Source organism: Dama dama, chromosome 22 (genome assembly GCF_033118175.1).
Source record: "Dama dama isolate Ldn47 chromosome 22, ASM3311817v1, whole genome shotgun sequence".
NCBI lineage: Eukaryota > Metazoa > Chordata > Mammalia > Artiodactyla > Cervidae > Dama > Dama dama.
The window spans coordinates 24,582,844-24,598,068 of record NC_083702.1 but is presented as its reverse complement, the minus strand read 5'-3'; the positions used below and the strand labels follow the sequence as shown (position 1 = coordinate 24,598,068).

The window sequence follows — 15,225 nt, the reverse complement described above, 5'->3', positions numbered from 1 at the left end:
TTTTTTTTCCAATTTGGATTCCTTTTATTTTCTTCTCTGATTGCTGTAGCTAGGACTTCCTAGCTATGTTGAATATAAGTGGCAAAAGTGGACATCCTTGCCTTGTTCCTGATCTTAGAGGAAATGCTTTCAGCTTTTCACCATTGACTATGATGTTATCTGTAGGTCTGTCTTATACAGCCTTTATTCTGTTGAGGTATGTTTTCTTTATGGAGAAGGAAATGGCAACCCACTCCAATATTCTTGCCAGAAAATTCCATGAACAGAGGAGCCTGGAGGGCTACAGTCCATGGAGTTGCAAAGAGTCAGCCTTGACTGAGCAACTGAGCATGTGTTTCCTTTATGCCCACTTTCTGGAGAGGTTTTTTTTCATCATAAACCAGTGCTGAATTTTATTAGAAGCTTTTTCTGCTTTTATTGAGATGATCATATGGTTTTTATCCTTCAGTTTGTTGATGTGGTTTATCACACTGCTTGATTTGTGAATATTGAAAAATCCTTGCATCCCTGGGATAAATCTCACTTAATCATGGTATTTGAGCCTTGTAATGTATTGTTGGATTAGAATTGATAGTATTTTGTTGAGGATTTCTGTGTCTGTGTTCATCAGTGATGTTGGCCTGTAATTTTCTTATCTGTGTGGTATCTTTGTCTGATTTTGGTATCAGAGTGATGGTGGCCTCATAGAATGATTTTGAGAATTTTCCTTCCTCTGCCATTCTTTCAGAACAGTTTCAGAAGGGTAGGTGCTAGCTCTTCTCTAAATGTTTGATAGAAGTCACCTGTGTCCTGGACTTTTGTTTGTTGGGAGTTTTAAAATCACAGTTTCCATTTCAGTGTGTACGATTGGGCTATTCGTATTTTTTATTTCTTCCTGGTTCAGTCTTGAGACTGTATCTTTTTAAGAATCTGTCCATTTCTTCCAGGTTGTCCATTTTATTGTCATACAGTTGCTTGTAGTAGTCTCTTATGATATTTTGTATTTCCGTGGTGTCAGTTGTAACATTTTTTGCATTTCTAATTTTATTGAGTCCTCTCTCTATCTGGCTGAGACTTTATCAGTTTTATCTTTTCAAAGAATCAGCTTTTAGTTTTGTTGATCTTTGCTGTTGTCTTCTTTGTCTCCATTTCACAAAGTTTTCTTTATGAAAACTTTCCTTTATGTTTTCTTTTCTTCTACTAACTTTAGGTTTTGTCTGTTCTACTTTCTCTAATTGCTTTAAGTGTGAGGTTAGGTTGTTTATTTGAGATTGTTCTTGTTTCCTGAGGTAAGACTGTATTGCTAATAAATTTTCCTCTCAGAACTACTTTTGCTACATCCTACAGGTTTTGGATCAGTGTGCTTTCATTTTCATTTGTCTCTAGGTATTTTTTGATTTCCCCTTTGATTTCTTCAGTGATCCATTGTTTGTTTAGTCTTGTTTAACCTCTATGTGTTTGTGTTTTTATTTTTTTTTCTTGTACTTTATTTCTAATCTCAAAGTGTTGTAGTTGGAAAACATGCTTGATATGACTTCAGTTTTCTTAAATTTACACTCACTTTTGGCCAAGCATGTGGTCAGTCCTGGAGAATATTGCATGTGCACTTGAGAAACATGTATTCTTCTGCTTTTGAATGGAATGCTCTATAAATATAAATTAAGTCTATCTTAATCTAATGTGTTATTTAAGGCCTGTGTTTCCTTATTGATTTTCTGACTGGATGATGTATCCATTGATGAAAGTGGGATGTTAAAGTCCCCCACTATTATCTTGTTACTGTCAATTTTTCGCTTTATGGCTGTTATGATTTGTCTTATGAATTGAGGTGCTTCTTTGTTGGGTACATATATATTTGCAATTGTTATTTCTTCTTGGATTGATCCCTTCCTTGATCATTATGTAGTGTCCTTCTTTGTCTCTTATAACAGTCTTTATTTTAAAGTCTATTTTGTCTGATATGAGTATGACTACTCCAGCTTTCTTTTGATTTCCATTTGCATGGAATACCTTCTTCCATCTCCTCACTTTCAGTCTGTATGTGTCCCTAGGTCTGAGATGGATCTCTTATAGACAGCATATGTACAGGTCTTGTTTTTGTAGCCATTCAAACAGTCTCAGTCTTTTGGTTGGCGCATTTTATCCATTTGCATTTAAGGTAATTATCAGTATGTGTGTTCCTATTGCCATTTTCTTAATTATTTGGGGTTTGTTTTTGTAGGTCTTTTTTCTTCCTTTCCTCTTTTGTTCTCATCTCTTGTGGTTTGATGGTCATCTTTAGTGTTATGTTGGATTGCTTTTTTGTGTGTGTGTGGGTATATCTATTGTAGTTTTTAGGTTTTCCTCTACTATGAGATTTTGATATAGCAGTCTATAGATGCACAGGTTGTTTTAAGTTGCTAGTCTCTTTCCTACCTAGAGGAGTTCCTTTTGTTTTTGTTGTAAAGCTTTTCTGATGGTGTTGAATTCTTGACTTTTGCTTGTTTGGAAAGCTTTTGATTTCTCCCTCAAATCTGAATGATATGCTTGCTGGGTAGAGTATTCTGGGTTGTAGTTTCCTCCCTTTCATCACTTTAAATACATTGTGCCACTCCCTTCTGGCTTGCAGAGTTTCTGCCTAGAAGTCAGCTCATAACCTTAGGGAAGTACCCGTGTATGTTGTCATTTTCCCCTTGTTGATTTTAATAATTTTTCATTGTCTTTAATTTTTGTCAGTTTGATTACCATGTGTCTTTCTGTGCTCTTCTTTGGGTTTATCCTGCCTGGGACATGCTGCACTTCCCAAACTTGGTTGAGAGGTTTCCTTTCCCATGTTCGAGAAGTTTTCAGCTATAGTCTCCTCAAATATTTTATTAGATCCTTTTTCTATTTCTTATCATTTTTGAACTCCCACAATGCAAATGTTGGTGTGTTTAATATGTCCCAGAGGTATCTTAGGTTGTCTTTATTTCAGTCTTTATTTTGTTCAGTGGCAGTGATTTCCACCATTCTGCCTCCTAGGTCACTTATTCCTTCTTCTGCCTCATTTATACTGCTTGATTACTTCTAGTATCTATTTAATTTCAGTTATTGTACTTTTTGTCTCTGTTTGTTGTTCTTTAGTTCTTCCAGGTCTATATTAAACATTTCTTGCATCTTCTCAATCCTTGCCTAAATCATTTGTCCAAGATCCTGGATCATCTTCACTATCATTATCCTAAATTCTTTTTCTGGAAGGTTGCCTATCTCTACTTAATTTCATTGCTTTTCTGGGGTTTTATTTTGTTCCTTCATCTGAGACATAATCCTCCACATTTTCGTTTTCTCCAACTTTCTGTGATAGTGGTTTTTATTCAACAGGCTGCAGGATTGCAGTTCTTGCTTCTGCTGTCTACCTTCTAGTAGATGGAGTATCTAAGAGTTTTGTGCAAGTTTCCTGATGGGAGGGACTGGTGGTAAGTAGAGCTGGGTCTTGCTCTTGTGGGACAAGTCTGTGCTCAGTTAACTTTAACCCACTTGTCTGCTGATGGGTATGGCTGTGTTCCTTCCCTCTTGGTGGTTTGGCCTGGAGCAGCCCAACACTGGAGCCTATAGGCTGTTTGGTGTGGATAATGTGACCTCATGGAGGCCTCATGCCAATGAGTACTTCTGAGAATTGCTGCTGTCAGTGTCTTTGTCTCCATGGTGAACCATAGCTGCCCCCCAATTCTGCAGAGACCCTCCAGCACTAGCAGGTAAGGTCTGGTTCAGTCTCCTGTGGGGTCACTGCTCCCTTCCCCTGGGTTCTAATGTGCACCAGATTTTGTGTGTGCCCTCCAAGAGTGTACTCTGTTTTCCCCAATCCTGTGGAAGTCCCGCAGTCAAATCCCACTGGCCTTCAAAGTCAGGTTCTCTGGGGATTCCTTCTCCTGTTGCCAGACCCTCACATTGGGAAGCCTGACATGGGGCTCAGAACCTTCACTCCAGTGGGAGAAATTCTGTGATATAATTGATCTCCAGTTTGTGAGTAGCCCACCTGGTGATTATGTGATTTTATTTTATCATGATTGCACCCCTCCTACTGTCTCACTGCAGCTTCTCCTTTGTCTCTGGATACGTGGGATATCTTTTTTGGTTGGTTCTAGCATCTTCCTGTCCATGATGGTTCAGCAGTTTGTTGTGATTCCAGTGCTCTCTCAAGGAGTGAATGCACATCCTTCTACTCTGCCATCTTGAACCAATTCAAGGGCTATACCAGTTTGTTAATCAGAATATATACAAGATAATTCCCAGAAATGGGAAAAGCCTCAACTAAAGTAACACATAGGGAAGGAAAGGAAGTAGATAAAAGCATGAGGACTTGGTAAATGGCCAGAAGGAACAACTTCAGTTTTCTTTTTAGGGTAAGAACACTGGGATGCATGTATCATTTCTGATCATGTTTTCCTCCAGATATATGCCCCAGAGTGGGATTGCAGGGTCTTGTGGTAGACCTATTTTTAGTTTTTAAAGAAACCTCCATACTGTTCTCCATAGTGGCTGTATCAATTTACATTCCCACCAACAATGCAGGAGAGTTCCCTTCTCTCCACACCTTCCCTGGCATTTATTGTTTGTGGATTTTTTTGATGATAACCATTTTGACTGGTGTGAGGTGTTATCTCATTGTAGTCTTGATTTGCATTTCTCTAATACTCAGCAATGTTGAGTTGAGAATACCCAGATCAAAACGGGTAGATGTTTCTTGCCTTCAATCAAGGTAAGAACTAAAGGAAAAGGTGCTTATTTGAGGGTTGAGAATAGGGTGACTTTAGTTTGGGATGCGTGGAGTTTGGGATATTTTGAGAAATTTTAGGGAGTTCTCTCATAAAGACTGACATACAAATATACATTTATTATAGACTCTGACAGGGCAAATACAAGCATGGCATCACATTTATTGACTAGACCTTTGCTAAAAACATTTTTTTAAATAGATAAGTTCAGAAGAATTTCTGGGAGAAGTATTAATACTTATTAATCTTTATTATTATATTTTGTTTCCTGGTCCTGAAACTTATAGAAAAGATCAAAAACTTTCTCCAGAATAAAATTTAAAACACCCTCCTTCAGTCCTGAAATTGGGGTATGTGTGTATGTGTTAGTTGCTCAGTTGTGTCTGACTCTTTGCGATCCCATGGACTAGCCTGCCACGCTCCTCAGTCTATGAGATTCTCCAGGAAGAATACTGCAGTGGTTTGCCATTCTCTTATCCAGGGGATCTTCCCAACCCATGGATCAAACCCAGGTCTCCTGCATTCAGGCAGATTCTTTACCATCTGAGCCACCAGGGAAGCCCCAAAATTGGGGTAGAAAATTTTAAGTAACTATTTCTTGGTGATTTACTTTCCGTAATATATGAAGTGTTTATCTGTGAACTTCATCTTGGGTCTCGGTTCTGACACACAAAATAGAAACTTTAGTTTTCACACTTATTTAGACATTATTATCACTTGTGTCACCTGTTACATTTTGTTGGATTCCAAATTACAAAGCATGAACTATTGAAATAGCAAAAAAGGTAGTAGCAGCAATAATGCAGTGAATCTCAAGGAATTAATTTTGTTTAACATTTTAAGAATTGTTTAAGAATACATTTGTTTTACCTTTTTCTAAAAATAGAGAAGGTTCCAGTTGCTTCTACAACCTATGTCTCACAATTTTTTGATAACTTAGCTTAAAGATGTGACTAGAAAATGTATTAATAATGTTATTATGTAGGTTTCGTGTACTACTATGAAACAGGAATTTACTTAATGTGGTTAAAAAAATGAAACTAATAGAGGTAGTGAAATTATGAGGAAACTTGAGTCTAACACTTGAAACTCCATGTCTGCATAGACAGCAGATATGTTATAATCTTCTTGGGAAAAATTGTGAAAGTCTCTTGATTGAGAGAGACAGGCTTGCTCTGAAGTTTGCCCTGCAGCCTTGCAAACACAGCTATAGTCTAATATAAAGTAGCATCAAGTTACTCAAACCAGACCTAAGATATCAAAATTCTAATTTACAGTGAGAAATCAAGAATTAATGTACCGCAGATGTGATGTGAATTTGTCTCCAATGGTAACCTTCCAGCCAGTGTAAGAGCTGGGGATTTGATAGGATAAAACATTATATTAAGCCCAAGGGAGTCAATACAATGAGATACATGATGCCACCCCTCATTCTTAACAAGTTTATAGTCAAATTTACTGCAACAAATACACACAAATGCATATAACTAAAGAGAGATCTAGATGAGCAGTGAGCTGAGTGCTGAATCAGAATGGGGCAAAGCTGACTTTCTGTTGATAAGACTTTTGACAAGAACTCTGAGTTAAGCCAGCAGTGAAGAACCAGGTACACTTCTAGGAGGTTAAGGAAAGAGATCATTCCAGAGCCAAGGAAATCTGCAGCGTTTTTATGTACTAGTATTTGGTTTCCTTGAAGCTATTTTTTTTTAAACTAATCCCTTTCAACCTGCTTTGTGTATTAGACACATTATTCAACCCACCTCATACTCTGCCTTTTATTCTAGCTTCACTCAGATAAGCTGAGGCACCTCACCTCAGCCAAACTGCAAGAGCCCCCACTTTCTACCTCAGAGCTCCTCTGAAATCATAGCTGTTTAGCTCTGGAGCATGTGCATAACTGGGAATGGTCAAAGGCCACCTTTGACCTCCTCAGGATGGGAGTGGGTGGATAAATGCTCCCTCTTTCCATCCCTGGGGTGTGGTCTTCAGAGGCTTATTCTGCACACCTCTTTGGACCATCTTGAAATGCACCCTGCTGCTTTCCATCCCTCCGTGTTCCCCTCTCCTAGCCCCCTACTCCCGTTCGCTGGAGCACCTCGCCAAATGATTCTCTTGCCATCCAGAATCCCAGGCTCTGATTTCTGGAGAGAGTGAGAGCTAAAATACCAACTTAGGATTTTGTTGCCTGGAGATTGATTATTCATTAGTTATTTTCTTAGTGACTCTGATGAAGAGACTAAGCAAATCTAAAAACCAGGTATGCATTTACTTTAAGTCCTTTCAGAGAAGGAAAGGTGCAAAGCCAGGGTACAGAGAAGGAAGCTGAGTGACTGTGCTCATTGAACATGAAAGAGAAAAGCAATTCGAGGATCATAGTAAACTATTAGCTAAAACTAATCTGAATAGATTAAGTTGCAATTTTGCTTTTATATTTTCTCTGACATATGCTCTGCTTTCTCATGTTTCTTTTGTCCCTCTATCTAACTGACTGACTATATTAGGGGAAAATTGTATTGCTCAGGGTTGAACACCGCTTCCTCTTTCATAAATGAAGTGCTAGCAGACTTAGGTTCCAACCAAGGGAAAAAGTGATTTCGGCCATGTTTGACTGTTTTACAAACTCTAAGACAGCGTGATGAATTTTTTTTCAACTGAAAACAATTAACTTATAGAAAATATTAGAATACATAGGTAAAGAAAAGAAATTCAATTTGGATGTTTGGGTTTTTACAGAGAGAAATCAAAAATTGATGGGGCTTCTTTTCGTCTTTATTTGTGGAAGGAAAAACTTTTTTAGAAAGTAATATTCTCAGTCATTCAATAAATATTTATCAAGTGCATTGATTCTAAGGATGTTGCTGTTAGAAATGTTTAAGTCTCATTTTCACGAACATGGCATTTGCCCCTTGGGCATCTGAACGTCCTCTAGGCTTGTTACCCGAGCTTAAGGACATAACAACTTGAGTTATTTTAGACTAACTTCTGTGAATGTTCAGATAAATTTCACTTTGGGGTCAGGAACACACACATGTAATCTAGATCCATCACAGAAACATTATTGTGCCAGCTCTAGCATTCCCAGGATATGCGGTCATAAGCAAAAGTTGCCCCTACCTTCACAGAGCCTGCATAGAGCATGGTTGAGATTAGAATTATGTGATATTTTTCTACCTTTTTGCTATTACAGTTTCCACACCAGTCACTTCACAACATGGAGGGTTTTTTTTTTTTTTTTTAATAGAAAAGCATAAGGCTTAAACTAATCAAGTATTTAAGAAAAAAAAAAATTTTAAAGGCATGAGACTGGACAACCGGGAAGAGTTGATATATGGAGGAAACACTGAGGAACGGAGGACATCAATTAGAGGTAGCACAAGAAACTCAGATTTTGGCTTAATTCTCAAAGCACTTGCTAAATTGGTCAGTGTGTTAGCAGCAAATTTTTCTCATTGAATTCTCCTGAGGACTGGGTAAAAAAAATTTTTTTCCCTTATATGGGGGCATATGAATGTCAAAAAAGCACAGATTTGCAGAAGTTTGTTATTTGTGGTAAGAAAAAGGGGTAGTACCAGTAACAGTGAAACAGCCATCCTTTCTCATTTCCCTCCAAGTTCACTGGTGGTAAGGGTGGACGAGAATGCAGGAGAAAAGCTGGAAGAGGCTGAGGCTGTAGCATTCATGGTCCAAGATCAGTTTGGAAAGCATATTTATTATATTTGGGAGGAGCAGAAAGGACTTTTCTGTGGATGTTGCCCACAATTATCCAACTGTGGTCAATTGACTCAGTAACAATTAGACTCTCTTTCATCACCAGAAACCTGGTGAATAGGTAGTCTGCACCTGCCTATGTTTATCACTGCCATTACTTCCACTTCACCATTTTTTTTTTTAAATAAGAATTTTATTTTTTTATTTTTTTTTCATTTATTTTTATTAGTTGGAGGCTAATTACTTTACAATATTGTAGTGGTTTTTGTCATACATTGACATGAATCAGCCATGGATTTATATGTATTCCCCATCCCGATCCCCGCTCCCACCTCCCTCTCCACCCGATTTCTCTGGGTCCACTTCACCATTTTTAAACAAAGCCCAACATTATGGTCATGACTTGACTGAGAATAAAGTGATTTTCCTGCTCAAGATCTTTCTTTAACAGTTATAACATTAGCTGATTAGCACAGCTTGACCGAGTCCCAGTCTATCACCTTGTTGGGCCAAGGTGCCATGATGCTCTAATATTAAGTTTCTAATTTTAGTGCTCATTTCATAGACAGTCTTTGCATAAAATATATATATATATGTATATATATATGGACTTCCCTGGTGGTCCAGTGGTTAAAACACTGCATTCCCAATGCAGGGGGCCTCGGATTCGATCCCTGGTCAGGGAACTAGATCCCATGTGCTGCAACTAGGAGTTCGCATTCTGCAACCAAAGATTCCACATGCCTCAGCCAAATAAATAAAATACTGAGTCAGTTTTGAATGTTGAAAGCAGATAATCATATTTAAATATTGTATCTGAGCTTTCTAGTATCTTAACCACTAAAAACTCAGTATGTCCAAAACTAAACATATGCTCCCTCCCAGACATGTTTCCCTTCTGCTCCCACTCTGAGTGATGATACAATACCCATCTGCTGAGTCGCAGCCCAGAATCTGAGTCATTCTGGCCTCCTCCCACCTCCCTGATGACCTGAATATAAAGTTTCTCTTTAACCTGAGCAGCTGTGCAATGGTTTCTGAGGCAGAGAAATGAATGCTGTACATACTATTTCTTTTCTTCATCTTGCTCTCTTCCTATGTCCTCCTTCCTTTTATAGATATTTATTGAATACCTATGGCTTCCCAGGTGGCTCAGTGGTAAAGAATCCACTTACCAATACAAGAGACATGGGTTCATTCCCTGGGTTGGAAGATCCCCTGGAGAAGGAAATGGCAACCCACTCTAGTATTCTTGCCTGGAAAATCCCATGGATAGAGGAGTCTGGCAGGCTACAATCCACAGGGTCACAGAAGAGTCGGACATGACTTAGCGACTAAACAACAACAAAAATTGAGTACTTGTTGTGGGCCAGACACAGTATTAGGTGCTGAGGAAACAAGTTCATAGGCTGGGAGCAGGAGCAGATGTGTAAGTTACATTAGACCAGCAGACCTCCATACAAGGTAGAGCGAGTCAGTCCCTATAAAGAGGGTGCTGCTTCCTGAGTCTTAAATAACTGTTTTGAGATTACTCGGTAGTCAACAAGGGGGAAAATCTCAGGCAGAGGAAACAGCATATGCAAAGTCAGAGGTGTTGGACCAGCTCATGGTAGGCCAGAGAGCTGTGTGTAATGGTTTCGAGATCACGTGGAGTGCAACTAGATAGGCAGGCAGAAACCAGGTCATGAAGGCCCAAGAGGATAAGTCAAAGAATTTTAATTCTAGGAAGTGGAAGCCATTGACAGTTGGGGGTATTCAAGTAAACAAATTAGTTTTGCATTTTAGAAAGGTCACTCTGGCAAAGTATGAAAAATGGATTAAAAGTCAGAGACCTTGGGGGGGAAAGGCCTCTTCATAGTTTAGACTAGTTGTGATATTGAAACTAGCATAGAAATGGTCTTTCCTGTGTCTCAATAGTAGAGAATCTACCTGCCAATGCAGGAGACACAGGTTCGATCCCTGGTTCTGGAAGATCCCACATGCTGCGAACAGCTAACCCTGTACACTGCAATGACCGAGCCTGTGCTCTAGAACCCGGAAGCTACAACTACTGAGCCTGTGTGTGGGAATTGCTGAAACCCAAGCATCCTAGACCCTGTTCTCTGCAACAAGAGAAGCCACCACAAGGAGAAACACATGCACCGCAACTAGAGTGTAGCCCCTGCTTGCCACAGCCGGAGAAAAGCCTGTGTGCAGCAACAAAGACCTGCACAGCCAAAACCAAATAAGTTTGTTTTTTAAAAAACTAGCATAGAAAGGAAGTGCTAAGGAGGCACTTACTAACGGGAGAGCGATTTAGGAACTTTTGATTAAATATGAGTTGTGGAGGAGATAGGAGACCTGGATGGACTTGGGTTTTAGGCTGAAAGACCACAAAGCTAGAAAGCAGAGGGTGGAGGATGGATTGGAAGAGAATATGAATTTTGCTTTGGATATTTTTAATTCCTAGTGCTAAAGGAATCATCCAGAAGGTATTATCCATTGTGCTGTTGGGGATAAAGTGGAACTCCTGGGAAAAGTAAGGAAAAGGCAAATAGAGGAGGTGGTGATTCGGGAGATTGTTATTCCAGAGACCATGGGAGGAAAGAGCTTTAAGAATAAGTGGTCACCAGGGTCATATGCTTTTGGAAGTTCATGTGACGTTAGGATTCGAGAATTTCATTTGTGATACAGAGAGGGCTGCTGTGGCTGGTTAGCTTTGAGCTGCAAGACAGTAACCTGAATGAATGGCGATGAGCCACTGCAGAGAGGGAGCTTTAGGGTACAGGATCAAGAAGATACAGGATGCAGTGAAGTTCCTCATGAAAGTGAGAGCCACTTAAGGAAAGTGGTGGGACCCAGAACATGGGTGGAGGGATGGAGGACACCAAGAAGGGTGAGATGGACACAGGAGCTATGAGGATCAATTCACAAAATTATCAAGAACTTGAGGAATCCACAGGTGATAGTTTCTATCATTTCTACAAAGTAGGAATCTAATGTCATTTGTGAAGAATTAAGCAGGAGACACCTCTTCCATTGAAGGAGGCAGAAAGGCAACAGCCAAAAGGAGGAAATCAAGACATCTGAAAAGAGTTAAACAGACCTGGCTTCCAGCAACCCACTGACTCAGGACTTGAACCAGGCCCTGCCAAAGACTTTCTCCCAATTCTACACTTCCTCGGTTCTGTTGAGTTTTCACCAGGCCTTTTTTTTTTTTTCTTTTTCTTTAAATACAAAAGAGAGAAGAGACTTTCTAGTATTAAGGGAGAGGAACTAAAAAATAAAATAAAAACTCCTCAATCTTTTATAAATGTTGTGTTTAAAACTGGTTTTTTTTTTTTTTTTTTTGGTCCATTGTCTCAAATTCATCTGATCTCCTATTAGCTCAGTTTTGGAAACTGCCTGCCGCCGACCCTCCAGGACAGACAGGCTGAGGACAACTTTATGACCCAGAGCCGAACAAGATGCACTGTGGGAGGTTACTATGTATCCTGAGAATAATTGGAACCGCACTTTTTGGAGTTTCTCTCCTCTTTGGAATCACAGCTGCTTATATTGTTGGCTACCAATTTTTCCAAACGGATAATTACTATTTCTCCTTTGGGCTATACGGTGCAGTTTTAGTATCACACCTCGTCATCCAAAGTCTGTTTGCCTTTTTGGAGCACCGGAAAATGAAAAAATCTCTAGAAACCCCTGTTAAGTTGAACAAAACTGTTGCTCTCTGCATTGCCGCATATCAAGAAGATCCAGGCTACTTACGGAAATGTTTGCAATCTGTGAAAAGGCTAACCTACCCCAGAATTAAAGTTGTCATGGTCATAGACGGAAACTCAGAAGATGACCTTTACATGATGGACATCTTCAGTGAAGTCATGGGCAGGGACATGTCAGCCACGTATATCTGGAAGAGCAACTTCCACATGAAGGGTCCTGGTGAGAAAAATGAGTCACATAAAGAGAGCTCACAACATGTCACCCAGTTGGTCTTATCCAACAAGAATATCTGTATCATGCAAAAATGGGGTGGAAAAAGAGAAGTCATGTACACAGCTTTCAGAGCACTGGGACGGAGTGTGGATTATGTACAGGTTTGTGATTCAGACACCATACTTGACCCTGCCTCATCGGTGGAGATGGTAAAGGTTTTAGAAGAAGATCCCATGGTTGGAGGTGTCGGGGGAGATGTCCAGATTTTAAACAAGTATGATTCCTGGATCTCTTTCCTCAGCAGCGTGAGATACTGGATGGCTTTTAACATAGAAAGGGCCTGTCAGTCTTATTTTGGGTGTGTCCAGTGCATTAGCGGACCCCTGGGAATGTACCGTAACTCCTTACTGCAGGAATTTGTGGAAGACTGGTACAATCAAGAATTCATGGGCAGCCACTGTAGTTTTGGAGATGACAGGCACCTAACGAACCGAGTGCTGAGTCTGGGCTATGCAACGAAATACACAGCTCGATCCAAGTGCCTTACTGAAACACCTAAGGAATATCTCAGGTGGTTAAACCAGCAGACCCGTTGGAGCAAGTCCTACTTCCGAGAGTGGCTATACAACGCGATGTGGTTCCACAAACATCACCTGTGGATGACCTATGAAGCTGTCATCACTGGCTTCTTCCCTTTCTTTCTCATTGCCACAGTAATCCAGCTTTTCTACAGGGGTAAAACCTGGAACATACTCCTCTTCTTGTTAACTGTCCAGTTAGTGGGTCTCATAAAATCATCTTTTGCCAGCTGCCTTAGAGGAAACACCATTATGGTCTTTATGTCCCTCTATTCAGTGTTATACATGTCAAGTTTACTTCCCGCCAAGATGTTTGCAATTGCGACGATTAACAAAGCCGGGTGGGGTACTTCTGGAAGGAAGACCATTGTTGTTAATTTCATAGGACTCATCCCCGTAACAGTTTGGTTCACAATCCTCCTGGGTGGTGTGGTTTTCACCATTTATATGGAATCTAAAAAGCCATTCTCAGAATCAAAACAGACAGTTATAATTGTAGGAACATTGCTCTATGTATGCTACTGGGTCCTGTTTTTGACATTGTATGTGGTTGTCATCAAGAAGTGTGGCAGGCAGAGGAGGGGACAACAGTATGACATGGCGCTTGATGTATGATCTTACATTTGGTGTTTGCAGTTATAGATGCAGACACATGCACACAATCTTCATCCCTCCAGGGGACTGTACGGTGTCTTGGCATCAAATAATGCCACCAAAGGAGACATATCGCTGCTGCTGGGACTTGAACATAGACATTTGTATGGGCTTATTTTAATTCTGCCAAAGTAAAGTGACACAGCAAAAAGGGTGACTCAGATTTAACCTAATATTTCTATGAAAATGGGAAGAATTATTTGTTTATGCACTCTTTCCTTCTGTTTGCCTAACAGTGTTCTGCCGTATATACCTCACTAGTGATGACTTACATGTGTTGTTGTTCAGTAGCTGAGTCGTGCCCGACTCTCAGTGACCCCATTAATGGCAGCACACCAGGCTGTCCTATCCTTTACTATCTCCTTGGATTTGCTCAAACTCATGTCCATTGAGTTATTATGGAAGAAAAGGATTTTGAAACTCAAGGGAAATTTCTTTCAACATATACAACCCTAACTTATGGACTATGTTGGTAGCTATTTTTTTTTTTTTTTTTAGAAAATTTTTCTGTTTAACTACCAAGTGAAATGCCAAAGGATATTTTACAGGCCATACTTTTATATAATTGTACTGTTTTAAAACTTTGTATGCCAATCTTAAAACAAATTGTGCATATTTTTATATTTTACTCCTCTGCCAAAATTCATCTATTCTTCCTTTTTTTTTTTAAATAAAAGAGGTTCTGAAAAATTTCATACTTGAAAAATGTTGACCCAAAATGTGAAGCTTGGTTGACTGATATAATTCTTGATAGAAAGAATAGTGTTTCTTTCTCTTTACCTTTAAAATTGAATAGTTTATTTCTGTGAAAAAGTGCTTAAACTTTCAATATTTTAACTTTTTTCATTTATTTTATTTTTTAATATTTATTTGGGAGCTCTTGTAACTGTTTATTTAGTTGCAGCACATGGGATCTTCCAACTTCATTGCAGCACATGTGATCTTTAGTTGAGGCATGTGGGATCTAGTTCCCTGAGCAGGGCCCCCTACATTGGGAGCAAGGAGTCTTAACCACTCCCACCGGATCACCAGGGAAGTCCTTTTCCTCATTTATTTTAGAAAAGGCCAATATATCTGTCACACTTTGGAAGTAGAAATTCATACTTACATGTACCAAAAAGAAGTCCTTGAAAAGCAAAGCCAAAGGGGTAGAAAAATGCAATTTTTTCATAAGATTGAAAAAAAAAAAAGCGAGTGCTTGTTTTCAAAAGAAAGCACTAAGTATCCAGCAATAGATGAAATTTACGTGTCAAAGACAGTCTTTGGAGATTATCATAGTGTTTTTCCAGGCCATGAAGAAGGAAAGTGGGAAAAATTATCTGTGTAATTTGGACAAATTGTTCATCATTTTGTTCTGTGACCTGTATTCACTGGATCCTGTCCATATGTTGAACATACTTCACCTACCTTTTTTTTTTCCAAAGTTTTTTTTTTTCCTAAAGTTCACTTTGTTGTTGTTTAGTCGCTAAGTTGTGTCTGACTCTTTGCGACCCCATGGACTGCAGCATGCCAGGCTTCCCTGTCCCTCAACGTCTCCCGGAGTTTGCTCAAACTCATGTCCATGAGATTTATATGGGTGAGTAGGATAAATTATAACAAGGATAAAGCATATAGATTCAAAACTGGCAGAATCAAGCTCCACCTATTGTTATTTAACTTTC

General features: G+C 39.4%; 2 protein-coding genes across 2 annotated transcripts in view; both read left to right on the top strand.

Annotated features, from left to right (window-relative positions):
• PLBD1 (phospholipase B domain containing 1) overlaps nt 1-15,225 on the top strand; it is an 86,492-nt gene that overhangs the window by 5,940 nt on the left and 65,327 nt on the right. The window lies entirely within an intron of this gene.
• LOC133043801 (hyaluronan synthase 2-like) lies at nt 155-13,525 on the top strand. Its single transcript, XM_061125053.1, has 4 exons — nt 155-196; nt 3,319-3,413; nt 3,533-3,692; nt 11,787-13,525. Exon 4 carries the CDS (start codon nt 11,867-11,869, stop codon nt 13,523-13,525), a length of 1,659 nt encoding a protein of 552 aa, XP_060981036.1. The 5' UTR covers nt 155-196; nt 3,319-3,413; nt 3,533-3,692; nt 11,787-11,866.

Excerpts from the sequence above, each read along its gene's own strand:
- LOC133043801 (XM_061125053.1), top strand. The coding sequence starts at position 11,867 with ATGCACTGTGGGAGGTTACTATGTATCCTGAGAATAATTGGAACCGCA.